The 27,703-nt window shown below is 44.8% G+C and overlaps 1 protein-coding gene across 2 annotated transcripts in view; it reads right to left on the bottom strand.

The window, feature by feature from the left end:
* HMGXB3 (HMG-box containing 3) overlaps positions 1-23,997 on the bottom strand; it is a 32,780-nt gene extending 8,783 nt beyond the window's left edge. The window contains exons 1-15 of one of the 2 annotated variants that reach the window (XM_075900538.1): positions 23,734-23,997; positions 22,590-22,731; positions 22,184-22,325; positions 17,220-17,394; positions 15,925-16,491; positions 14,379-14,477; positions 13,165-13,296; positions 10,362-10,783; positions 9,894-10,063; positions 8,740-8,837; positions 7,761-7,859; positions 6,668-6,817; positions 3,870-4,171; positions 2,488-2,615; positions 1,823-1,954 (exon numbers count right to left, since the gene is read on the bottom strand). In XM_075900538.1, coding sequence (XP_075756653.1) covers positions 1,823-1,954; positions 2,488-2,615; positions 3,870-4,171; positions 6,668-6,817; positions 7,761-7,859; positions 8,740-8,837; positions 9,894-10,063; positions 10,362-10,783; positions 13,165-13,296; positions 14,379-14,477; positions 15,925-16,491; positions 17,220-17,394; positions 22,184-22,323 — 2,614 coding nt within the window. In that variant the 5' untranslated portion in view covers positions 22,324-22,325; positions 22,590-22,731; positions 23,734-23,997. The remainder of the gene's footprint in view (positions 1-1,822; positions 1,955-2,487; positions 2,616-3,869; positions 4,172-6,667; positions 6,818-7,760; positions 7,860-8,739; positions 8,838-9,893; positions 10,064-10,361; positions 10,784-13,164; positions 13,297-14,378; positions 14,478-15,924; positions 16,492-17,219; positions 17,395-22,183; positions 22,326-22,589; positions 22,732-23,733) is intronic. The other variant, XM_075900537.1, reaches the window with a different exon arrangement.
* Positions 23,998-27,703: the final 3,706 nt, after the last annotated feature.

Here is a 27,703-nt window from a genome sequence, read left to right as displayed (position 1 = left end):
CCAATGTAGAAGTGGCACACTAGCCACCAACAGGAAACATTTTATTACTCAGACAGCACATTATCTCCATGAAAGTCTTATGGAGAACGGATCATAACGGTACTGTTTAAAATGGCTTTCAGTCCTAGTCCCAAGACCCTCAGCAGCCTCTAAGCAACAGGCCAAACACGAGTACTTTCCAAGGCGAGCTCTCTGAATTAGCTGAGTACTATGAAGAGTCTACAGTACTTCTTAGAAGCCATTTTACATCTAGGAATCAGTGTCTTTCCCCATAGGACTCTCAATTGCTGATATCACTGATAAGGAAAAAGCCTCACAGAGCCAGCTGGACAGTGCCAGGAGAGAGATACAGGTGATATTTCTGGTTTCCTCAGAAAACAGATATGAGAATAAAGCAGGGATGTAAAATCCCATTTAATTACTTAGTTAAATGTTATGTTTAAACAGTTAACTAATTAAACAGGTGGGCAGGGGCCTCCCCTTGTCTGCTGTGGCCAGAGTAATAGCACCCCTGTCCACAGTGGGCCTGCCGGGGCACGGATGGGCACTGCTCCAGCCAGGCTGAAGCACTTCCCATCTGCAGCAGGCTCCCCGAGGCAAGAGCAGCCCCCTGCCCACAGCAGGCAGAGAGCTGCTCCAGCCCCCACCAGTTAACCGTAATCCGTAAACATCAGCCAGTAAGTTTAACCATTTGACCATTCACATCCCTACCATGAACTCCCACCTAATAAGAACAAGCATCAATGGCTCAAGAAGACTGCAAGGATATGTTGCAAAGAAGATGCAGAAACACAGTCTAATCCATTTCAAAGTGAACACCCCGAGGAAGGATTTTTAGACAAGGTTTTAAATTAACCAAAATAACATCTAGCCAAAGCAAATCAAGCAGCAAAGAGTCACGTTTTCTGTTCCTTGGAAAGAAGGAAGATAATGGCTATATATGCCAGTTTCTGCCAAGAGCTGAACAAATAAATGCTCAGAAAAATAGAACCGAAACGCCTATGTCATCAGTAGGCCTATGGCTATGGATGGCTCTGATCTCACTTCCTGAAAGCTATCCCCTGGTGCCATATTGCTTTCCCAAACACTTGGGCACTTCCAGCCACATCTCCATCTGCCCAGCATGTAACATTCCATAGCTCCAATCGGCCACTCCCAGGCATCCATGAAGATCTCTCTCCCAGTCTGACCTAAAACCCTAGCTGCCTTCTCAGCCTGAACTCCCCACATTGAGAAGTCTCCAGGCCAGCTTCCTGGTTCACCTGATTGAACAAAGAACCTGGACCCTTTTTATTTTCCCCCTTTTACCCTTAGCTGCCTGAGTAACCCCATCCCTCTTGTTCTACAAACTGCCACTGAAAGGAGCAGCCCTTTCATTCTGCAGAGGAGACTTTAAGGATGCCTGGAGAGTGAGCTATAAATGTTATATGCTGGGAAAATGGAAATGGAGCCAGTAGAGTTCAGGTTAAAAATGAAGAGAGGGGGCTTTTCCCCTTTCACAGAACATGGCAGCCACCAAATACATTTGACTATTAGCTAACTCAAGGCATTTCCACCCGTCTACATACAAACAGAGAAAATTCAGTATCTTTTTAAATGCACACAGTAAAAGCTGCTCTCAAATCCAAAACTCTACCCAGCTCAACAGAAATACATTAAAAATCAAAAGGACTGAGTTTGCTGGATTATAAAAATGACCATCACTAACTTCTTCCATCTAAAACGAATCTCAAACACCCCTCCACACAATTCTCAGAGTAGAGGGAGGTCAGAAAGTTCAGAACAGCCACTGCTGTGAGAAAGGGCACGGGCAGCATCTTACCGGTCTGTTCTTGCACAGATTCAAGGATACTGCGAACGGCCACTTTGGGATCCTCTCCAAGTTTAATATGGTTTCGGACTGCGAACAGAAGGTCCAGGCTCACTAACAACTTGTTGCCCACATTGAACAGGCCTGCAGTTTAACAAACAATACAGCAGTTACCAGGGAAGTTTTAGAATTCCAGACACTAATCATAAAACACACTGCTAAACAGATCATGTCAAATTTGGTTTAGAAGGTCAAATACATTACATCTAGAAAGGCCTGGCGGGGGTCTCTATTCCCTCTCCTTGCACTACAGCAAAATTTGCTCCCTTTTCAAGTCTTGCCTTTAATTGTAATAGCACCCAGCTTGCACTGCTTTATAAATCCTACAGCGATGAGGTTCAGTGCCCTCAGCCAACAAGGACCGAGAAGCTCATTGCATTTGTGTTTTTCAGCACTTACCGTCTGCACCACAGAATGAATTATTTACTATTTCCATATACAAAGACAAGTGGGGTGTGCTCTCAGTCACTACAGTGACCAACATAAGCCTCAGTAAAGCAAGAGAAAGAGCAGCAGTACACTCTAAATCCAAAAATTCACATCTGGAAGGGTGGAGAGAAGTCTTTTCTGTACAAGGTCTCTATAGATAAGCCCACTGATAGTTTGTTTTTTCCTACCTGTGTATATATCAGTGAAGCTATGCAGGGCCAGGCACTGCAGATTCAAACACACTTTGACCTGGGCAGTAACCACCTGTAACTGGTTAGCCGTCAGCAACCAGCACTCCTGTGGACCAGCAAGAGAACTGTAACACATAAATGAGGGTGGGAGGGAGAAAGACCATTATCCCACTAGTGAGCAAGCTTTCCATCCACTAGAGGAGGAAATAGGAAGGCAACTGATTGCCAACATTATTTCCAAAACCATCAGCCTGAATTCTAAAGACACACAGAATCAAACGTCAGCTAAACTCACAACTTGTCACAACTAACAGGATCCACACAGCAAGCACTCTGACCAGCTATAAAATAAGAACGGGGGAGAACATGTTGTATCACAGCACATCTATAATCCTGCAGTTCACATCACTGCATCCTTCACATCTCTCACGGTGCACTTCACAAAGCATCAGGAATGTAAAAATAAAATGGGATTAGCAACCACAAGCCAATGTCAAATAAGATTTCATGCTCGCTCAACCCACTGAACTTGAATGCTGGAAGAAATCAAACCTCAGGGATGTGAAACTTGAATCTGTAACAGGAGAAACCAAGGGACACCAGTTTCCTAAAAATCTCAAAGTACCAAAATGGCCATAGAGAGAATGTATTCAATGAAAGAAAAGAGTTTTACAGTTGTGGCCATGCATTATATATAAAACGTCAGCTTTCAAATGAATGTGAATGCTTAACTAGCAAAGTAGTACAGAAGATGTGACAGGATCTGAATAATTGTTGCTGCACTTCAAAAGAATCTGGAGCTAATTTTTAAGGTGGTGGCAGCACAAGGATTAATATGTCGTCAACTTTCTTGCCTGAAAACCTGAGTTCATTGGCTGTTATCAGAAAGATACCACATAGGCAGACATGATGGCCTACGCATTCAGAACTAAAGTGTTTTGAGTAACAGAAATCCTGCAGGTCAGGCAGAGCTATGAGAAGGTAAAGAACTGGAGCAAGCAGATGGTACTACAGGATCAGGACTAAGGTGCATGGATAGAGCTGTGGACGCAAAATTTACACATTACTTCTGGGTAGCATTTGCAAGTCGTTCACTTTCAGAACAGCTACATTCGACACCATCACCTCCCAAGATGCAGAAAGGGCCTGCGTACGTATTACAACAGTCTATTCCCAAACTCACAAAAGCACAGATGTGCCTACAGCTGATCTTGGGAGCTAAAGGAAAATGTGCACTACTTACACAGATGCAAGTTGCATGCTGTTTGCAATGGCTTTCATGTGGAGGGGATAAAGCACTATTATCCTCAAAGGCATCTTTAATACAGAATATCAGAATAAGGGTGAATGAGAGTCACAAATCCAAAACAGAATCTTACTTCTGTCCCCCTTTGAACAGAGGGCTGTTACAGAGGAGGCACTGCGTAGATGGAGACTCATAATAGTTTGACCAGGAGGTCTGCTCGATGGTGACCGTCTCCTCACTCACGTTGGACAGGATGAGCCGTGAGCTGTTGAGTTCGTGGATGAGTGTGAAGACCTCTGCCAGTTCCGACTCATTCTCTGGGATTTGCATTACCTTGCGCAGCAGCTGCAGTGTCGATTGGCGCTGAATCTCTTTCTGGGACTGTGTCAGGGGTTCACTGGTGTTCAATACATCAGGAAGACCTGAGCTGACCTCCTAGAAAGAGCCAAAATTTCACTTGGATTTTGTCAGACAAATAGGGAGTAAAAAACTAATGATGACGCCTCAGCACTCCTGAGAGGTAGAGGACTATTCTACTCACTTTGCTACTAAGTAAACAGATACAAAGATATTAAGTAATCTGTCCAAAGACAAAATAGCATAGTACAGAATCCAGAAATGCTGAGTTCAGGCCCCTGCTCTGCTAGACAAGGCATCTCATAGCTTGAAGGGCTGGGTTATTTATTTTTATTTCAGCAGAACTGCTTTATAAAAGTAGATAGAATGCAGCAGTGAGGAAACCTCACCTACAATGGTTTACCAGCTCATAATAAGTGACAGCTATTTGCAGCGCAGGCCTTCAGAAAACTTGGTGGTGGTGATGAAGTGTTACCATATACACTGGATGATGGAGAGGGTGGAGATGAGCACTGCAAATGTATACAAACTCTTTAATGTTTCTACAAACTGTATTATTTACTTGAGTGCAGGCAACTGTAAAAATTCCCCTCCCACATAACATAAAAATCTACAAGAAGGAGGAGACGGGCAACTGAATGCTAAGAGATAATTAAGTGTCCAGCTTTGAATGCATTGTAATTTGTTAAAAGTGATTATCATGTAGTCTATGTGATCAGCAGCTCAAAGTAGTAAAGTACACAGGAAAGAGAGGAATCAAACACTAGGGGGCTCAACAAGATAGAAAGAACATTAACAGCCTCTCATCCACTTTATCAGTAAAACAAACCATCATGCCAATGCTTCAGCTTGTGTTCCTGTCTAGCCTTGTGAGAAAATAAATGGCCTGTCCAAGAAAAGGGTACACAGCATCGATTCCAGAACAAACCATATTACAGGAATGTTAAGGCTGAGACAAAAACAGAAGTCCAAAAAAACCAAACAAGGAGAAAAACAAACCAAATTCCCTCAAAAATGCCACCCAGCTTAGTGAATTAAAGAAACAGTTAAGGAAGATCATAATATTCTTAAAGTATCCATTTATGCAAGTTTCACATGGGATTATTTGAGGATTTTCTGGGGGGCAGGAGGGGAGAGCTTTTATATCGTGTGCAGAAAAAAAAATTGTACTTCAGAATAAAATTCAGCTGAAGGAACAAGCTTACTGTAGTGTACAGACTAGCTGGTTTACATGCTGACTGAACCTGCTAGCTAAGAAAAGGGCAAACTCTATGGTTTTTAATTTAATTAATTAAAAAAAGAACCCAGAAGATGTTTGCTCACAGTAGCAAAAACAAGCACCTTAAAAAACCAACTATGATAGATAAAAAGGAACTTTATTCCAATTAAAAAAAAAAGAAATACTAGCTAAGAATGTGTTTACCAACAATCCAGGAGCGGTATAAATTTGTGTTATGAACAAGACATTCTAGTACACAAATGGTAAAACTGAACTGATATTTGCCACCACAGCTCAGCCAAAAAGATAGCATCAGATTACAAAAAAAAAAAAAAAAAAAAAAAAAAAAGAGTCTGATGAGATCCCTCACCTCTTCCAGACTGCATAAAGCAGACAAAGCTGATGCTGCATACTAGTTTTATAGTTTCAGGAGGTTCCCCCTTCGCATGTACATCTGTTCCATGAGGCATGTTTTTAAATGGCAGCATGCCCTCAGTGGTAAGATTGAGTACTATTGGTCTGTAGTACCTATTTTCAGTGAAAACTACCATTCACAACTGTGGGCAGTGAATAGTCCCAAAAAGAGATCACTATACAACTACAGTGGATTGACAAGTTTTCCATTGGATCATTTTTCAGCCACCAGGTACTGTTTCATCATATTCTAAACATTCACCTGAGAAGGTCAATTTTGATAAAATTTTCATGTTTACAAAAGCAGTTTCATAGGGTTAAAAAGTTCCAGATCTTGGGGAATGCTGACTGTTTCTAAATGACTGTTCGCTTTAAAGACATTTTTGAAAGTAAAAATCAGAAATAAACTTTCCTATCAACCTGAAACTATTTCCCCCCAATAATTCATTTTCATGGAAAATTTATGAACTTTTTGATTTTGTTCTAATTCAGAGCAAACACAAATTTCAAAAACTGTCTATTTCCCACAGAATGGAAACTCCAAACTTCAACTGGTTCTATACATAACCGAAAGAGTCAACAGACCACAGTATGATATAACATGATTCAGTAGTGGAAACTGCTGCTAGGCAATTTGGTCTAGAAATGAGGTTTTTTTTTTTTTTTTTTTTTTTTTAAACAGTGAAGGAAAATAACTATTAGAACAATTTACCAAGGGTCATGGTGGATTCTCTATCACTGGCAACTTTAAAAATCAAGGTTGGATGCTTTTTTATTAAGTATCCTCTAGGAATTCTTCAGGGGAATTCCATGGCCTGTGTTATTCAGGAAGTCAGAAGAGATAATCACAACAGTCTCTTCTGCCTTTGAAATCTACAAATCTAAAAGACCAAGTACAATTAACTCAATCATTCAGCAAGAAAAAACAGAACCAAACTCACCAAGGATTTCACAGTTTTGTCAGCTCTATCTTTGGCGAGGTTGTAACCACAGCTGGGACAGATTCGCGGCTTGTGCCTATTTGTATATACGTAGCTACAAGAGGGATTCTTACACTTGCCTCTTCCACGTGATGTTGCCAATCCCAAATCCTGAGAAGGAAAAAAAAAGTGCGCCAAATGATAAGGATTGTTTAACTCAAAGCACTTGTAATACCATACAGAACCATTCAACTTTATGTCTCTAGCTCCAATCCAATCCAGATCAGTAGTGACGTGAAATTAGTAATAAGTTAAACGATTAAATGTTATGTTCAACAGGGGCAGGCTGGCGCTGCCCTCCCTGCAGTAGGAGAAGGCTGCTCTGACCAGGCTGGAGCACCCCCACCTATGGCGCACCACTACGGACAGATCAGGCCTGTTGTGGAGTATCCCTACCTGCAGCGTGCTGGGCCCCTACCAGGTTGGAGCAGTCCCCTGTCCATGGCAGCTTGCTCCAGCCCCCGTTGGTTAACCATGACCAGAAAGCATCACCCGTCAAGGGTGATGCTTGCCAGTTAACCAGTCTCATCCCTTCCTGAAATCATTACCTTCTGAAGACAGCACTGCACTTCATGGAACAAATGAGCTGGTTCTTACCTCAGGCCAGGCCTTGTTAAGATTGCGAGGCACCACCCAAACCCACCCCTCCAGCAGTCTCAAGAGAACAAATATTATACCATCATGGAGGCTATGGTGTACCTTCTTCCCTATAATGTTGCCTCCTCCAAGACAGAGTTGAGATATTTGTACTGCCATGCAGGAAAGCTTACCCTGCCAATACCCCTGCAGGAGTCTGAGATGCTTAGTGCTGTTAACTCAGTACATGAAATGGACAATATTTGCATTTAAAAATTCAAAGAGCCAAGCTGTGCCTTTGGAGCAGACTGCACAGACATCATAGCTTGAGTGCCCACAACAGCCTTGCCAAGTTTAGAAGCAGCAGATCCAAAGTGCTCACTCGGAAGAGGAAAGCAATTGCCCTTCCACAGTACAGCCACTCTCAAGAGGCTCAGTGGTGCTCCACATCAAATCAAACACACCAAAAGATCCTTACCAAAGTTACAGTGCAGCTGTACTTATAAGAGGGAAATACATCTGGTTTGACCTCCACTACTTTCACCTGAGATGCTCTGCTGGCTGGGCTGCTGTGGAGCTGCAGATGAAAGCGGTTTGGGGAGACGGCAGGGAAAGAAAAGCACATAAATCATACATTTGAGAGATCTGGCACGGATGGCAGCTCACAAGCAGTGCCTATAAATGGTTTGAAAAGGAGACCAGTGACTACCTTCTTGCTAACAAAGAATTTCAGTACTTTTCTCCAAATTATAGGGTTACAATTTAAACAACCTATTCCAACAACTTTGCATGCTCTGCGTCTTAACCAGTCATTTCAAGCACACATGTAAGAATAATACTTAGTACTTCTATCACACACATCTTCAAAGCACTTAGGCCAGGTCTACACTAAACCTTTAGTCCACTTAAGATAAACAACTCCAGCTATGTTAATTATGTAGCTGGAGTCGAAGTACCTTAAATCACGTTTTGGAGCCCTCCACATAGTGGGAGGTCGATGGGAGCACATGCTCCTGTCGACTTCCCTTACTCCTTGTGAGGAGCAGGACTACCGGCGTTCATGGGAGCGCCCTCTCAGTTCGAATTAGTGAGTCTTCACTCGACCGGCTAATTCGAGCCCAGGAGATTAACTGCAGCAGTGTCGATCTTCTCTGTAGCGTAGACAAGCCCTACCTGATCCCAAAATGCCCCTCTGAGAAGTGTTATCGGAGACACACATGTAAAGACTAGTTCAAGGCCATAGAGCCGAAGATCTGCAATTACAACACACCAGCTCTTAGGTCTAACACTAGCCCATGCGGCCTCAGGCGAATCTCCTGCACTAAGCAACATTAGTCACAAACCCCATCACCGAGGGGTTACTCGGTCTCCACACATTTAGGTCAGAAGCGAGAAATCCTACTTTAAACCTACTAGAGAAATCCAAGTGCATTTTGAAAAGCAAGACTCACTCTTACCTTTCGCTCACTAATGCTACACGGCTGTAGGACAGACTGACCCAGTTGCTTCAGGGTACTGGGCTTCAGGCCCGAGGTTCTCACAGGGGAATGCTTATCTTGAAGGAGGAAAGAAAGCAGCAGGTTAAGTGTGTGCAAGCCACGTTTTTGTTTTACTTTGACAACTTTGGCAAATGCAGCCACAGGACACAGTGGAGCTGCTGTCCTCAGAACCTGAACGGATCCAACCAGACTTTGCAAATCGCATTTCTGCCCCAGGTGAAGTAGCCCTTTGCTGCCAAAACCTGACTTTGTAAGGTGTTCACTGGTGACTATAATAGACCCACTAAACTCTAAGCCACCTGCATTCTAAACAAGTATTTCTAAGATGCAACACCAAGCACAGGCATCCAGTATGTAAGGTGGGGGAAGGCTCTGACTTTCCAAACCACCAGACCTAGCCCTTCCCACACTCCACCCCCAGAACATCTGCTGTAGGTGTTCCGGGGCAGAGTGTTACTGCTCCCAGCAATCGCACTCCCCATGCTCCAGGGCTGGAGAGGCAGGGCTGGGCCAGGCCACATGGTGTACCCTACTCAGGGACCGGAACCATGCCACGCACCCTCCGACCTCCTCTGGTGCTGTAGTGGCTGGGGCCATGCCATGTGCCCTACAACCTCCTCCCTCCCCAGGGTTTGAGAGGCTGCGCTGCATGGGACACCCTCCTTCCTCCCCCAGTGCTCCACAGCTGGAGAGGCTGGGCTGTGTCGGGTCGCATGGCATGCCCTCCTCCAGGTCTAGGGAGGCTAGGGACATGCCATGCGCCCTCTGTAGGGCTGGGGGGGATAGGGTCATGCCATGTGAACCTCTGCAGGGCTGGGGAGGCTGGAGTGAATGGGTACCCACCTGCTCCCCGCCTCTCCCCATGGTTGGGAGGGGGAGCACATGCATGGCATGCTGCCCCACCTCCCTGTGGGGGTGGGGAAGGGGCAGGGCCTCAGAAGAAAGGGCAGCACTGGATTGCCTTCACCAACCACCCATGACATCAAGCCAGCAAGTCATTCCAAACGTAGCATTCAAATACACCCCACTTGCTAATTGCCCCCTTCTCCCCATTCTTACAGAGCTTCTGCTGTCAAAGCCTATTGTGGATGGCTTCTTGCTTCTACCTTTACCTGGAAAGCCCTGTCGGCTGCTGAGCGGCTCTGTGCGGATTTCCCTCCCCAAGCTAGCAGGAGCAGGTAGGATTGCTCTCATGGGTCTCGCAGCAGCCAGTAAGGAGGGCTTGGGTTTTGGTTTGCTCTTCAGTTCTTGTCCTTTGGGTGCAGCAGCAAGAGCATCGACGCTGAAAGACAAGACATGCAGCTGTCAAGAAAGTTCTACCCATGCTAGTGAAGGGCAGTCACATTCCATGGCAGAGGGTAGACAGAAGAGCACAAAGCTAATAGCTCTGATGTTTTTGGCGAGTTGGAGAACAAATCTCTGACCCTGGATTTATCCTGATTCACTTGTTACCTACGTGAGCCATGTAAGAAGCTGCCATCTAAGAAGAAATGCCAGCACTGATCAGCACCATCAACAGTGCCACATACAAGTGACGGCTCAGTGTGACACCTCTGTGAAATCAATCAGCAATGACTCACCCCATTGGCTTTTTTACAGTGGAAGTTGGACTGGCAAGTGAACGTATCTCAGCAGATGGCTGCGACCCTCTCTCTGTACTGTCTCTCTCAGTCTGCTCTAAAAAGGAGTTGCCCTGAACATTGCAATCTTTAGCTGGCATCACTGCTGCTGCATTCCCATCGTCCTGGGCTTGCACACTGTTTGCAAGGATGTGAGCCTCTGAGATGATTACTTCTTCCCATTCATTCTCGTGTATCTGCTCCCGAACAGGCACTGCACTCAGCAGCTGGCTGACAGCTTCAGAGCTTTCCAGAGTACACTTGGTGGCATCCTCCTGAGCAGCTGCCTTCTCTGGAGTTCCTGGCTGTGGGCTTCTTTTAGCCCCTGGTGCTCTGAGGGGGAGACCTGAGCTCTGCTCAGCTTTGCTTTTTGGTTGCTTTTCCTGAGAGAGAGAACAAAAAGATCAGACTATCCCAGGTAATTCAGAGCGTCACACTTTTACACCCAAAGTGTATTCATAACTTGGCTGATTTGCAGAGGCTGTTTAACATTAGCTAGAAAAGCAGCAAAGCCAGGGTCCAAGCACCACATTGCATATAAAGCCAGAAGAGACTCTCTCATCTCCTTGCAGATGGAGATCCTTGCTAACATGTGTTCTATCCCATTGTGCCTTTTTCACAAACACTTCTCATTTCATAGCGTGCAGTCATGTCATAGCAACAGAAGGGGTTTTTTCAGTCAATGGGGGTAATTCACCTACCTGAGCAGCAGAAGCTATGGTGAGGGAAGAATTATTTCATCAACTCCAGCCATGTCGATCTTGGAGTGTGGTCAGCTTAACAATGGTGCTCATGGGTGTGATTTTTTTTTTAACACCCCAGAGCAATGCAGCTAGGCTGTTCCAAATTTTAAGCATAAACTAGGCCTTAGGCATTTTTAAACCTACTCAGAACATCAGCATTAGTATAGAAATAGCAACCTCAGAACTTATTCATCCATTTCTCTCTCTAAATAGGATGCCCTCTTTTACAGCTCCAGCTCTCCAGAAATCCTCACCTCCCATCCAAAAAAATCTAGGAGGGGAGTGAACTAAATGAGCAGCCAGCCAGAGTGGGGAGGAGGAGAGTGTTTTCTGGAATCTCTCAGGACAAGTTCATTTGGGATACTTCAGTAAGCAGACTCACAAGGAGGGGAGGGTTTAAACTTGTAGCTGAAACATTTTTTTCCCCAGAGGCTGAATCCAGGAAATCTCTTTCCTTGGAAAAGCCAAATATAGATTGGACCCTCTAAATTAGAGGGGTAGGAATTGAGATTAGTGGATGGTGTCCCTTTAAAAAAAAAAGGACATTTCAGGCAACATACCCATGATACTGTTTGTTTAAATTTGCAGTGTTGTTATTTCCATATCTATCCCAGGATATGAGACACAAGATGAGTGAGCTCCTCTTCAGCTCTGTATAAGCTCAAAAGTTTGTGTCTCACCAGCAGAAGTCGGTCCAATAAAAGAGATTACCTCATTCATCTTGTCTCCCAGATTGTTCAAAAGGAAATTAAAAAAAAAAAAAAAATCAAGCTAAAGGATTTTCTGCTTCACTGCAATTTTTTTGGCAGTTGACAGGCTGTGTATTAAATCACATTTACAGAAGAATGCTGGAAAAGATGCCATTATTTATTTGTATAGAGATAGCGCTTGGGATCTTCAATGATGGGTTAGCACCTCACTGGGTTAGGCATTCCACACAGTTCCCCAACCTTAAAAAACAATCCTTACCCTAAAGAACTTGATGGATCATCCCATCACAGATGGACTCACTTAAAGCCACTGGTGGAAATTTGCATATTCAACCTCCTTAGACTTGTGCCAGCAGAAGTGTCTCATGCACATGTCCCCAGAATTAGATGCCATGAGTGACCAGGTTCTTGGTTACACTCTTCCCTTTCCAAGGTTCTCAAGAACAACTTTCCATTTTATACTGCCAACTAGGTGACAAATAATTTAAGTGAGCTACATCAAGAGAGTAGTTCCATTTGAACAAGGTTTGTGTCCTCCTTTTGGTACTGGACTTATGTGAAGGATAGAGTATATTTTATGAACCATCTTAAAATCTAAACAACTTCTTCCTTTGTTCCCTGGAATTTCCTCCCAGTCCTTTCATATTACTGTGCAAAGCCTCAATTTTAACATTGTTACTAAAACTAATGAAGAAAAACCATGGACATGAGCTACTAAATCCATCACAGAGCTCTGATCCCCATTGCATAGCTCCTGTGACTTGGCTCCCCAGTGATCCAGCTGTCCTCTGTCATTTGAAATGTGCTGTTTTGCTTCCCTATGAAGGCATGGTAAAATGGTGCATTGGAATCACAGCCTGTAAAAATTGCTCCAAACCAGATGTTTGTTGTTTATCCACCAAGACCATGAAATAAGTGATTGAACTGAGTCCCTAAACTTATTTGATGCTATAAGCAGGTATGGCAGGCACCTTTCAGATACTGGTGTTACGTTGCAGTCAGAAAGCAAAGAAAGGATTTGGGGATCAGAACTTCACAAGATTGCCCCTTTAATATGATTACTACAAGAGTGGCATCTTCAGCACAGAAACAAGAAATCCAAACAAAAGCTCTGTGTTAGAAAACAGGTCTCGCCATCTCACTGGTGACTGACACTAGCAGAGTAACTGGAAGAGAAGATCAGAGATTCACTTCCTCAGGTCTGAGATTTGCTCAGCATTTAGGGTTTCATAGGTATGCGCACAAGGGTCACTTTCCAGTTGAGACTCAGTCATTGGGAATAAAAAAATTATGTGAAAAGTGGAAAGGTACCTTTGGGATCCATTTTCCTCCCAAGAAGTTTCCACACTTTGGGCACTTCGGCGGTTTGTGTCTAGTGACATAAGTAAAAGAACAGCCAGGATTGGTGCAGTTTCCATGGCCCCTGCGGGTGTAAGTGGTTGTCTGAAATAAAAAGGTTGCCAACAATTTATTTGCAGCACTAGGTACCATAAAGACACATCACAATCGTTGTTCTCTATCAGTAAGCATTCAAACATTAATTCAATAATTACTACAATCTTCCATAAGCCAAGTAGAACTACACATTTTACAGATGACAAATTGTTGCAGCCAAAAGTCAAATATTTTGCCTGTAAAGGGGGAGTGAGAATCAGGGTTGTAGCCAGAATTTAGAGGATAAGGGTGAGACTTACCAGATAATCATTCAATCCCTAGCCAGATCCTAGAGGTTCAGTGATCTAGGTCCCTTTACTGAACACTAAATACTATCAAGGCCCATGTTTTCTGTAGCTGTGCAATTTGGCACACAATACAACTCTTGTTGCAGAAGCTAAAAAAATTTCTCAATCCTTTATGAATGTAAAGAAACATGAACCAAATGTAAGCTGATTCATTGCCATACCAGTCTTCAAATAGCCAACAGACATGAAATACTCTATTCATCACAGTTGAGGCTAAATGGAATATTTGTAGGGGATTCTTTTGAAATCTCTCACAGATGATGATTTTAACAGAAACCTGAACCGCCTTTTGTTTCGGTATCAAAAGCCTCAATTGTGTCTCAGTACGATTACCAGCTCTTCGATCTTCCCCAGCCAATCTACACAATATAGTCATGTGCGATTACAAAAAAAAAAAAAAAAAAAAAAAAAAAAAAAAAAAAAGCAGCAGCAGCGTAGCGTACTACTGGATGAAAACGTGAAGACAACCTACAATAAACTAAATTTACTATCAAAGCAAGCATCACAGAAGGCTGTAGTACTGACTGAATTATTTCCATATTCATTATAAAACTCCATTTTTAAGTGTATCTAAAGCTCTGGCACTAGAGTACTATGGAGCTTACAATTTGACAGAGGAAGTGATAGCCATCTGCTCAGGGTAAAGGAGCAGAACATGATAAAAAACCTTAAAGCCTGCTGCAGACAAGTTAGTGTGCCTTGTCTACCTTAGGGCACTAACACCTTCTATATACTATTGTAGATAGGTTCCAAGAGAAAAACACTAGCTCCTCCTTTACTCACCAGTTTGATTGATGTTGGGTTCTCCACAACAGAGTGAGCCTGGAGAGGCAGCATAATAAACTGTGTGGTAGGCATAGAGGAGCTGCTCTCATCTGTGTCCTTAAAGAGAAAAAAAATACATAACCAACAAGGGCACATATCTAGCTAGCTGCATTCTGACCTTTCATTGAGGGTATCTTCAACACCACATTTAGGAGTCTATCAATACAATAGAACCATGAGGCACCAGTGGTACAAGTAACAGGATTTCAGGATTGATGGCCTACTGGGAGTGCTCTGCAGACAGATTACAAAGAGAGTGACAACCTGATAACCAAAGAGAAGATAGAAGCAACATACTCAGTTCCTAGACAGAATCTGCTTTATATCACTGAATCCTTCCTTCCAACCAGGGATTTGAAAGGAGTCTTCATTCAGTCCTCTACAGCTGGGAAGTCTGCCGCATGGGACAGAGATAAAACACAGATTCCATAGAACAATGCTTTAGTATATCTGTGGAATTCAACCCAAACCTCAAAGTTTGATCCAGCACTTCATCTTTTAGGCCTGAGGGTAATAGTAGAAGAGAGGAGAGGAGGCACTGAACTGCATTTTTCACCGTCTTATAAGAACGGCCATATTGGGTCAAACCAAAGGTCCATCTAGCCCAGTATCCTGTCTACCGACAGTGGCCAATACCAGATGCTCCAGAGGAGGTGAACACAACAGGTAATCCTCACATGATCCCTTCCCTGTCACCCGCCTCCAGAGAAACAGAGCCTAGGAATGCCATTCCTGCCCATCCGGGCTAACAGCCATTGATGGACCTAACCTCCATGAATCTATCTAGCTCTTTTGTGAACCCTGTTAAAGATCTAGCCTTCACCACATCCTCTGGCAAGGAGTTCCACAGGATGACTGTGCGCTGAGTAAAGAAAAACTTACATTTGTTTTAAACCTACTGCCTATTAATTTCATTTGGTGACCCCTAGTTCTTTTATTGTGGGAATAAGTAAATAATTTTTCCTTATTCACTTTTTCCATACCAGTCATGATTTTATAGACCTCTATTATATCCCCCCTTAGTCTCCTCTTTTCTAAGCTGAAAAGTCCAAGTCTTTTTTATCTCTCTTCATATGGGACCCATTCCAAATCCCTAATCACTTTTGTAGCCCTTTTCTGAACCTTTTCCAATGCCAATATATCTTTCCTGAGATGAGGCAACTACATCGGTACACAGATGTGGGCGTGCCATGGTTTTACAGAGAGGCAATAAGATACTTTCTGTCTTATTCTTTATCCCTCTTTTAATGACTCCTAACATTCTGTTCGCTTTTTTGACTGCTGCTGCACAAAAAATGAGCAAAAATTGTTGCTTCCATCACTATTGATCTAGTTGAGCCATGGAACAGGAGTGGCATAATTCATTAATGTCACTTTCCGCCAGCATGAATCACTAGAAAGAAACCATCTAGCTAAGAAGCAGCATTGGCAAAGCAATGTTTTAAGCAGCTATAAGAAACATTCAGGCAATAAGTCAATAGAAATAGTTACTATTTTAGCTTACCCTCCCGGTCACCACTGTTACCACAGACAAGCCATCAGAAACCTGGGGCTGTGCCACAGCAATGCTCCCATTGGAGAGGTCTCTGGAGCTGCTAACAAGAGTCTCTTCAATAACCACACTAGTTGTCTGATATGGATGTCCCTCTCCTATTTCCAAAGATGCCTCATCCAAGAGGATATCTCCAGTTATTTTATCTGCTATGGGTTTGACATAATGAGAGAGAATCTCTGAAGCAACTACTTCTTCTATAGCGTCTGACTGACCAAATGAAGCGGACTCCTCTGCCAGTCCTTCAATAGCAATGCACTGCTCAGAAATGCCAACACGGCTCGAGTCCACGGAAAGGATGTTTTGCATGGCATCATGGGCCACACTTGTGATGTTGGTGGAAGCTGCTACTCCTTCAGATGCTGTTTGGCCCTGTGCCACGCAGAGTTCTAGGTGCTGCCTGCTCCTGTCCTCTTGAAGAGCTGTTTTGGGGATGATTATATAATCCGAACGAGGGAGGATTTTACGGAAGCCTGGAATGTCTGGAACTACTGCAGTCAGAGTGGACAGCTTGGAGTTCTGTTAAGACAAAGCATAGAAGAGAGAGGAGCAAGAGACAAAAGAATTAACAGGTTTAGTTCAAGGTTTTTATGGGTTTTTTAAGTCCATCCATTACAGTTCAAATAACTTCCAAAGGCAGATTGCTGGCGAGTCCTTCACATCTCTAACAAAGCCTTCATAATCCTCTCTCCTCTTATCCCCTATATTAATCCCACTCATCCCGGCGGTCTTATCTGAAAGCTGCTATTCCTCTGACCAGTAGGTACTGGACAGAAGCCTTTTGGAGTTTGCCAATGCTGCTTCTTAGCTAGATGGATGCAACTGCCACTAAGTCAGCCATGTTCTAGGGCTGATTTAAAACACCCATCTTGTACATAGTTATTCTGCTTCTGTCCTTTTACATACTACGCTGTGTTAGGTTTACATGACATTGTACTGCACTATAATGTGACTTAGTGCAGTGTAATCAGATACCACTGGATGCAAAATACTTTGCAAATTTAAAGCAGCAGCAGCAGCTTTTTATTCTAATGAAGAGCATCACAACTACTCCTAAACACACAGGAAACCATGCTTCTTTACACCAAAAAGCAAATTTACAGTAAGTAAAAATAGCTAGCAACTCATGATTTTTCCTAATATTTTTCTCATAGCATTTTCAGGAGAAAGCAAAGGATACAGCAATTGATGATTCATATGCCTAAGGATGTCGAAAGACGTGAAGGAATTTAAGAAACTTGACTTACCGGGTCTAATCCTTCTTTCTCCAGTTTGGCCTTTTCCAAATAGTAGCTTTTTTCAGCCACACTAAGCAATCTCCAGCTCTCACTGATCTTCTTGTTAATTTCAGATTGCGGGAGGTGGGGGAGTTCCTGCTGTACTTTCAAATATATGTCATAATAGTACAGGAGGTAAGCCGATCTGAAACACAAGTGAATACTGAACTCAGTCTCTTCCTTAACACCACACCTGGAAAAAAAAAGACCAGGCTTATCCTGGCCTTAAGAGCAATGATGAGAACTTTCCTGGGCTTGTTTTGTATAGACAGTCAGAAAAATGAGGAAAAGTCTATTAATAAAGTGAAGACCTACAAGGAGATTTAGGGGAGAAGGCACACGGGCCTATATCAATCACTCAACAAAGTGTGAAACATATTTGAGTCTCTAATACGGGTTGAACCTCCCAAATCCAGGACTCTCTGGTCCAGCAGGCCACAGATGTTGTTGGACCAAAGAGCCCCAGAGGCGGAGAGCAGGAGGCTGCTGGGAGACTGCAGGGCTGGGGAGCCCTGGCTGGGCCAGGTGGCAGCTGGGGAGCCCCAGCCCAAGAATGCCCAGCATCAGCAGAACCAGGTGATGAATGGGGAGACCCTGACCTGGCCAGAGAACCCCTGGTGTTAGCTGAGCCAGGCAGCAAACAGGAAGTCCTGCCCTGGCTGGGTAACACCTTGCAGCAGCAGTCAGGCAGCCCCAATGGGAGCAGGACCGGCTACAGCAGCAGGACCGGTGGTGGCCAGGCAGCCTCAGCCAGGGAACCCCCAGAACCACTGGTAGTAGCAGGGTTGGGATGGCTGGGTGGCCCCAGCCAGAGAACCCCCAGCGGCAGCAGAGCTGGGCAGCAACAGGTGAGCCTTGACCGAGGAGCCCTGGGAATCCCCAGCGGCAGCAAGCAGGAGCCCCAGCCTCGGGAGCGGGACAGCCAGCAGGAGAGCACTGACCTCCCCTGGCCCAGCAAACTCCCTAGTTCTGGACGACTCAGGTCCTGACAGTGCTGGACCAGCAAGGTCCAGCCTGTAGTGTTTTAACCATTCAGTGGACATTAAACGGTGTATCACCAATTAAACATGCAATTACTGGGTACAGTCAAAGGACAGTTGGCCTGTTAAAGGCAGATGGGCATGAGACTTACTTATGAGATCGGCTCAGTCTCAGATGGAAAAAATGATTTTAGTCATGTGAAAGGAAGGGCATATGAGTGACTCAGGCCAGGCTTTAGGGATTTAAGGAAGAAGCCCGAGTAAGAATCATAGAATACTAGGATTGGAAGGAACCTCGAGAGCTCATCGAGTCCAGTCCCCTGCCCTCATGGCAGGACCCAGTACTGTCTAGACCAGGCATGTCCAAAGTCCGGCCCGCGGGCCAATTGCGGCCCGTGTTCCGGTTTAATACGGCCCCGCAGGTAATTTGCCAATATCTATCTTTTATGGTCCCCAACGAATCCATATGTATTGAGATGAATACATTGTAAAATCTCAGTTAATGTCAGTTGGTCTAAATCAGTTATAAATATATTTGGACACAACATATTTTTTTAACTTAAAAGTTGACAGACAACCTTGATTACCAATAATATGTAATGTACTTTACAATGTTCCTGACATATTTCAGCTTCCTGGATTTTTTTTTTCAATCTGGCCTTCAGATATGAAAGGCAGAGTGATTTAACACCTGTTTAGATTTGTCATCCATGTGACGAAATGAAAAGTATGCCGTTTGCAATAAACTTTGCATAAAATAGTTAATTTGCATTTAATTGTAATGGTTCAAAGAATGTCAGGCAAAATGGTCGGCCCTCACGCATGTTCACTTCATCAAATCTGGCCCTCTTTGAAAAAAGTTTGGACACCCCTGGTCTAGACCATCCCTGATAGACATTTATCCAACCTACTCTTGAATATCTCCAGAGATGGAGATTCCACAACCTCCCTAGGCAACTTATTCCAGTGTTTCACCACCCTGGCAGTTAGGAACCTTTTCCTAATGTCCAACTTAAACCTCCCTTGCTGCAGTTTAAGCCCATTGCTGCTTGTCCTATCCTCAGAGGCCAGGAAGAACAGTTTTTCTCCCTCCTCCTTGTGACACCCTTTTAGATACCTGAAAACCACTATCATGTCCCCTCTCAATCTTCTCTTTTCTAAGCTAAACAAGCCCAATTCTTTAGTCTTCTTTCACAGGTCATGCTCTTTAGGCCTTTAATCATTCTTGTTGCTCCTCTCTAGATCATCTCCAATTTCCCCACATCTTTTTCTTGAAATGTGGTGCCCAGAACTGGACACAATACTCCAACTGAGGCCTAACCAGCGCAGAGTAGAGCGGAAGAATGACTTCTTGTGTCTCGCTCACAACACACCTGCTAATGCATCCTAGAATCATTTTGCAACAGCGTCACACTGTTGACTCATTTAGCTTGTGGTCCACTATAACCGCTAGATCCCTTTCTGACATACTCTTTCCTGGACAGTCGCTTCCCATTCTGTATGTGTGAAACTGATTGTTCCTTCCTAAGTGGAGCACTCTGCATGTGTCTTGATTAAACTTCAGCCTGTTTACCTCAGACCATTTCTCCAATTTGTCCAGATCATTTTGAATTATGACCCTATCCTCCAGATTAGTCGTAACCCCTCCCAGCTTGGTATCATCTGCAAACTTAATAAGCGTACTCTCTATGCCGATATCTAAATCACTGATGAAGATATTGAACAGAACTGGTCCCAAAACAGACCCTTGCGGAATCCCACTTGTTGATACCTTTCCAGCAGGATTGTGAACCTTTAATAACTGCTCTCTGAGAATGGTTATCCAGCCAGTTATGCACCCACCTTATAGTAGCCCCATCTAAATTGTATTTGCCTAGTTTATTGATAAGAATATCATGCCAGACTGTATCAAATGCCTTACTAAAGTCTAGGTATACCACATCCACCGCCTCTCCCCTATCCACAAGACTCATCCTATCAAAGAAAGCTATCAGATTGGTTTGACATGATTTGTTCCTTACAAATCCATGCTGGCAGTTCCCCATCAGCTTATTATCTTCCAAGTGTTTGCAGATGATTTCCTTAATTACTTGCTCCATTATCTTTCCTGGCACAGAAGTTTAACTGACTGGTCTGTAGTTCCCTGGGTTGTTCTTATTTCCCTTTTTTGTAGATGGGCACTATATTTGCCCTTTTCCAGTCTTCTGGAATCTCTCCTGCCTTCCATGATTTTCCAAAGATTTTCCAAAGATGATAGCTAAAGGCTCAGATACCTCTTCTATCAGCTCCTTGAGTACTCTAGGATGTATTTCATCAGTCCCTGGTGATTTGCAGAAGCTAGTAATGCTCGAGATAGGACAAATACCTGGGAAATTGTGCTTGGTCTGAGGAAGCACATACAGGTGAGTGCTGCAGGAAATAAAGGAATTACAATCTAGCTCTAGAAAGAAAGGCTGAGAACTATGGATTCCTAGTTCTCAGAAAGAATGGAGAGCACTACGAATATAAACTAGCTCTTGGAGGGAGGGAAAGGAGGAGGGGTTGGATGAGCTCCTGTTCAAGGAGAGAGAACTATCTGAATTGTGATGCTCTTGGCTTTATGATTTTACTGTATTGAACGCACTAATTTATTTTCCTTTGCTTTCATTTGGGGCAAGCGCTTTACCTCTTCTGCTCCATTCTATAAACCAAGGCCCTATTTACTCGATGACTATGTTGGCCTAAGTTCTGCCATACTTCAGAGCAGCAGACTTTTTTTTTCCAGACTTATTTTACAAAAACCTGAAGTTTAATTCAATCTATTATCACCCTTAATATTTTACACTGTCAGATTGTGAAGATCAGAGCTACTATTTCAACACTTCTGTTGCAATACAGATAGGCAACAGAAGTGTGCGTGGGGAAGGGTTATACTACCTTCACGGTTGCAATGTTTTTTAAATGAAATGTTAGATTCTGGAGCGCAATAAACAAGTATTCTACTCACTCTCCCCCTGCTTCCCAGTCATAGAATTGCAGAGACTGCAGGATTCTGGTTAAGCAACAGCAATTATCAAAGGTATGTATATAAAACTATTTCAAAGTGGTCCGGCTATATTCCTGAAAGTAGGATATAAAAGTGCTTTTCTGAGCTGCAAAATCTCAGAGAGGTAGCTGTGATATTCTGAGTAGTTGTTTCAGGCAGTAAATAGACCAGATCAAGCATATTGCAGAGGTAAGTCTTATACCAGAGGCAATGAATAGTAGGGATGTGAAAGTGTAACCATGTACACAGTTAAGTAATGAGCCTGTTCACAGATACATGCAGGCTTATGATATGCTTGAGGAGCTGTCTTAAAAGCTGGATCTCTGCATGCACTGGTTCCCAGGGAGCTGCCTATCCCCTACCCCACACGTTAACTGCTGAAACTGTTTTCGTGATTAAACACATTTTAGCATCTCTATGAAATGTGAGGTCTATAAAATCATGAGTGGTGTGGAGAAAGTGAATAAGGAAAAGTTATTTACTTGTTCCCATAATAGAAGAACTAGGGGCCACCAAACGAAATTAATGGGCAGCAGGTTTAAAACAAATAAAAGGAAGTTCTTCTTCACACAGCGCATAGTCAATCTGTGGAACTCCTTGCTTGAGGAGGCTGTGAAGGCTAGGACTATAACAGGGTTTAAAAGAGAACTAGATAAATTCATGGAAGTTAAGTCCATTAATGGATATTAGCCATCTGGGTAAGGAATGGTGTCCCTAGCATCTGGTGTCAGAGGGTGGAGATGGATGGCAGGAGAGAGATTGCTCGATCATTACCTGTTCGGTTCATCCCCTCTGGGACACCTGGCATTGGCCACTGTTGGCAGACATGATACTGGGCTGGATGGACCTTTGGCCATTCTTATGTTCTAATACTGTTCAAATTGTACCAGGCCACTGATTAACTGAGCAAGGAAAAGAGAGGAGCTCACCTGGGTTTTTTGGCCTTTTCCCCTTGGTCTCCAGGACTTTTATATTTTTTCTTCTTCTTAGAGGGCACTGGAGATGTGTAGGTGCCTTCTATTTCCTCCATTACTACAGTTACTTCGGTGCCGTCATACTGAGCCTCCATTTCTAAAACAGACAGTATTTTTAAAATGCATAATTTCACAAATTTTGAACTATGCTTCAGTTTCAACAAATTAAATGCCTTTAGTTCATCTGCATAAACTAAAGACTGCCTTGGGCCTTCATTCCATTAACAGACCTGATAGTTGGCTATATTTTCACTATTTTCTTTCTTCCATTTTGCATAGGCCAGATCTATACTAGACCTGAAAGGTCGGTGTAAGGTGTGCAACTATAGCTACGTAAATAACTTAGCAGGGGTCGACATACCTGAAGCCAAGCTTAGTGCCGTCTTCTCAGTAGGAGGTCAATGCGAGCAAATGCTCACATCAGCTTCCCTTCTTACTGTCATAAGGAGTGAGTACCAGCGCCAAACGGGGGTATTCTCAGCATTTGACTTAGCAGGCCTTTACTAAAGAGGATTTATTTCGGGCACAGCAAGTGGAGACGCGGCCATAGTAGAAAAACAGAGGGACGCTAATGGAATTAAGTAAAACACAGACCTCCAATGTTTTGAAGATACTGCAGCAAGGTACTAGGATAGATTATGTGGCTCATAGGGATGTAAAATCCTGTTTAATTGGTTAACTGGCTAAACACAATGGTTAACCTGTTAAACAACTAAAAGGGGACTGGGCTGGAGTGGTCTCCCTGCCTGCGGCATGCCTGGGCATGGTGCGGACAGTGGCTGCTCTGCCCAGACTGGATCACCCTTGTCCATGGTGGTTCCCTGGGGATAGCCAGGGAGCTGCTCCAGCCTCCACCAATTAACCAGAACTGGTGAGCATCCCCCATTAAGTTTAACCAGTTAACCTTTCACATCCCTATATGGAACTAGCCATTTTCCTTTAAATTGCCAATTCAAGGCCAGCCCTGGATAGCGGCACCTAAAAACTGTAATGAACCAGCTTTGGGGAAACCCACAGGAAATGTTTGGATTTTTTTCCACCCAGTTCTAAGGGGACAGTTCAGAAAGCCACCATGTCTGATTGTCCACGCTCTCAAAAGCGAGGCCAAGCCTTGAATGAGCAGAGAGGTGAAGTTATCCTCAGGAGGGCCGCACTCCCTGGAATCTGCAGCGGGCTTTATGAAGCAAGGACACTGTGGTCCGTTTCAAGAGCCACTTGGCCATCTCAGCAGAATCAATGATAATACAAACAGGGGCCTCGCAGCTGCCTTAGGCCGAGGCCGAGGCGGGCCACCCCCCGCTACACGGAGCTGCAGGACGCCACCCGCCACCGAGTCCCGCTTCGCCAGCTCGTCACCGCCACTCGGCCGCTCCCCAGCGCGGCCCCAGGAGAGCGGCTGCCGAGCGCCGGCGCAGCGCGTCCACACCACAGCGCCCCGCCCGGGGCAGAGCGGCCTGGAGCCCGGGGCAAGCGGGAGGGGCCGGGGCGGGGCGGCGGCTACTCACTCGGGAGCGGAGGGCGGGCGAGCGGGGGCCGCTCACATCCCAGCCGGAGGCGGGCGCAGCGGCGGAGCTGCCAGCGAGCGACATAGGCGGCCGCGGGCCCCCGGGGCTGCGCTCGGCGAGGGGGGCGGCCGCGCCGGCATCGCGCCACGGGCCCCTGGGGGGAAGCGGCGACAGCAGCCGGCCTCGAGCGCCGGGAAGAACCCGGCCGCCGCACCGGAAGTGCCGACCCCGTCCTCAAGCCCTTCCGGGGTCGGAGGGCACCCCCCAACGGCCTCCCGCCTTCCGGGGGAAGCGCTGCATCCCCCGAGAGGGGGCGGGGCGGCAGTGGAGGGCGGGAAAAGGCGGCGCGCGGAGCCGCGTGCCCCGTAGCGGGGAGGTTCCTTCAGCGAGATGCCTGGGGAGGCGGAGTCAGGGGGGGAGGGGAAGCTCCTAGATGCCCGGGGGGGGGGGTATTAGGAACCCCCCCAGGCAGGAGGGACTTGCTGCAGCTGCCAGACAAAGGCAGATGCAGCCCTGGCTGAGCAGGGGGTGCTGGCCAGAGACGTTCTTTGCTCACAGTAGCTGGACTTAGGGGCTATGTCTGCACGCGGGGCTTCTTGTGCAAGAAATATGCAAATGAGGCTAAGCGTGGCATATCACTGAGCCTCATTTGCATACCTAATGAGCCGCCGTTTTTGCAGAAGAGGCTCTTGCGCCAGAAGGAGCGGTCTGCACGGCCCCTTCTTGCGCAAGAAAACCCCTCTTGCGGGATGCCGCTATTCCTGAAAATAATCGGCGTAGCGGCCTTGCACAAGAGGGTTTTTCTTGCGCAAGAAGGGGCCGTGTAGACCGCTCCTTCTGGCGCAAGAGCCTCTTCTGCAAAAACGGCGGCTCATTAGGTATGCAAATGAGGCTCGGCGATATGCCACGCTTAGCCTCATTTGCCTATTTCTCACGCAAGAAGCTGCGAGTGTAGACATAGCCAGGGTGTCCCGTCTATAGATCAACTTACCAGTAGAGAATCAGTGGCCACCCTGAGAGGGACACAGCACGCTTCAGTACTGCCTCCCTCTTGTGTGTGAGAAAGAAGAGAGCCAAAATTGGTTTGGAAGGGGCCCGGCTAACCTGCACAGCTACAACAACAGCACTGCCTATGGATTCCAGTGGGCACAGCACTCCAGACTCTGCCCCAGCTCTTGCCAGGGAAGCTACAGGTGAGGTTTTTAAACCTGACAGACCTCCTGTTGGGCAGTTTGTCCTCTGAGCCGGAGACAAAAATCAGACATGGATTTGTGGAGTAGAGGATGGAGACACCATTGTGAGTAGAATGCTGCTCCACTGTGTAACTTCCAGCACCGTTACTGGTGAGGCCATGGGAACAGGGCAGCAGCACTCTCCTCAAAATGCAATCTCTCCCCTTCCTCTCCCACAACCCATGTGTTACTTAACTCCATTACTGGAAGTACCAAATGTCTGCTATTCTGGAAATACATAAGTAGCCACACTAGCAATCATCGAGGTGCCTAATTCACAAAAGCCTCTCACCCCAGTTCATAGCTTCAGCCCATCTCCCCCTGTAAAGGATGTCTGGGTGGTGGGAGGCTCCAAGCTGGGACAGTCCTGGATGGGAGGGTGTACCTCAAGCCGCCCCTTCCACTTGCCTAGCGATTCTCTTTTCTGTATGGCTTTCCAAGTATCAATCTCATTCCAGGCACATCCCGTTTTCCTGTCACAGCCAAATCCTTACATTGCTTTTAAGTTATGATAAGAGGAAGCTGTTTATCAAATTCGGTGGTCCTAGCCCTTACCATTTAGGAGTTCTTGCACAAAGCACGCAGACAGACAAACTTTCTCAAATATATATAAGATCTGCATGGAACTTAGCTGGTGAGAGAACAGGGGCTTAAGCACCAACAGTAAGCAGATCACCATCAACTCTATATCTCCTTTGTATCAAATAAGCAGTACCGTTTCTAGCTCTACCTAGTAAAAATCAACACAGCTGGCTCAAGTTGAACCCATATACAAACAGGAAAAGGAAAGTGCTTCAAAGAACTTTCCTCCTCCATAACATTCCACTCTGTAGACAGCATTTCATGTGATGGGGCAGATCCAGTATTCAGAAACTTGATTGGCTTCTGCATAAGCCTTGTTTACAGCAGGGATAACTTGCAGAAAATCCCCAATGATGCTTATGATGGTGCAGTCACAGAAGTCCCCTTGGGATTGTTCCCCAGTGTGCTTATCACGCCACTGACGCCCATCTTCTTGCTCTCTAGGGCTCCCCACCACGCAGTCCTGGGTCAGATTGTCTGGTCTCACTCAAACAAGGCACTGAGTTCTAGGAAAGCAATGCAGACAATGAACCACTTCAATTCTGGGCAGATACAGTTCTGGGGCTCAGCATCTAGGAAACCAACCCCCACCCCATTTGAATTTCTCTGTATAAAAGCCTTACACAGTGAAAATGCCTCAAGTAAGCCTTCTTTATCAGTGAAAGAGAGAGATGCTCCCCCAAGGCAACAATTATTTACACTGGGCCAGATAGTAAACAAAAAGTGTTTTTATTAAGTACAAACAATAGGATTTAAATGGTTGCAAATGAAAACAGATCAAAGTAAGTTACTAAATTAAAATGAAAAGGAAAATGCATCGCTAGTTCTAATTCACTAAGAAACTTACTGCATGCAGAATCTTACCCTAAAGAGCTGTTCTTATTTCAGACATAATCTTCAAATCAGAGACAAACTCTTTCATTCTAACTTGGGTCTCCAACCCTCTGTGTTCTTTTAGGATGTGCCAGGCTGTTTCTCCAAGCCAGCAGAAGACAAAAGGACTGATAATTTCCCATTGATTAAACAGACTTTTCCCCAGGGTGGGATCCCTTGGGCTATGTCTACACTGGCGGGTTCTTGTGCAAGAACACGTCCACACTGCCATGTACTTTTGTGCAAGAGTATCCATGGTATGTGGACACTGTCTTGCGCAAGAAAGCTCTGATGGCCATTTTAGCCATAGGGCTTTCTTGCACAAGAAACCTGTGCTGCACATCCACACTGCCCTCTTGCACAAGAGCTCTTGCACAAGCGAGCTTACACTTGTTACAAGAGCGTAGCTCTTGCGCAAGATGCTCTCTTCCCATGCTTTACTGTAAATCTTCTTGCACAAGAGCGAGCGGGCAGTGTGGACGCTCTGCGGCAGAGCAGCCATTCTTGCACAAGAACCCACCAGTGTAGACATAGCCTTGGTGTTAGATTCCCCCTTCTACAGAAAAATACCAGGGTTAAAATGGAATTCGGTATCAGATGGTATGGTCACATGTTTTCTTAGGACCAACTGCTTACAGGACAAACAAGGCTGTTTACAAGTCATTGAGTTGATTATTAAGTCATTAGGCTTCCCGGGTACAAATAATGGTTCTCATTAGCATATTTAAAACTATAAACAGACTCAGACTTCACATGTCTAACTTCACAAAGAAGAATGATACATGCACAAAAATAGAACAGAGATCCAGCAGACTAACATTAAAACTAATAGGTTACATGAGGTATTTTGTCTAAAGCATCTTCAAGTAATGCATATTTATATTCATAAGCCAGTTTTCATAAAGCTTAGGAGGGGAAACTATCACACTGCTAATGCTGGTTCAAAGGTAGTGTGGCATTTTAAACAACTTTTTGATTAGGCCTCTTCTGAACCAAGATTAAATGACATGATGCTTAAGCTGCCAGTGTTTTATGTTTGAGACTCCCAATATTGCAAACATTGGTGGCTAACATGGCTATTACACTGATTGCTCAGAAATTACGGTATACTTAATCTTACTGTCTTTCATTACAGCTATTTATCTGATGTTCTTTTTCTTGTGGCTTCGGGACTCCTGTTTTATCACACCATTCAAAGATTCTTCTTACTGATAGTAATTTCAGCACTGTGATGAAGATGCAACTCTGAGAAACGGAGGCAAATGAAAATTATATAATACAGG

This window comes from Pelodiscus sinensis, chromosome 17 (assembly GCF_049634645.1).
Source record: "Pelodiscus sinensis isolate JC-2024 chromosome 17, ASM4963464v1, whole genome shotgun sequence".
Taxonomy (NCBI): Eukaryota; Metazoa; Chordata; order Testudines; family Trionychidae; genus Pelodiscus; species Pelodiscus sinensis.
Note: the sequence above shows the minus strand (reverse complement) of the source record. Positions and strands in the feature narration are given on the sequence as shown.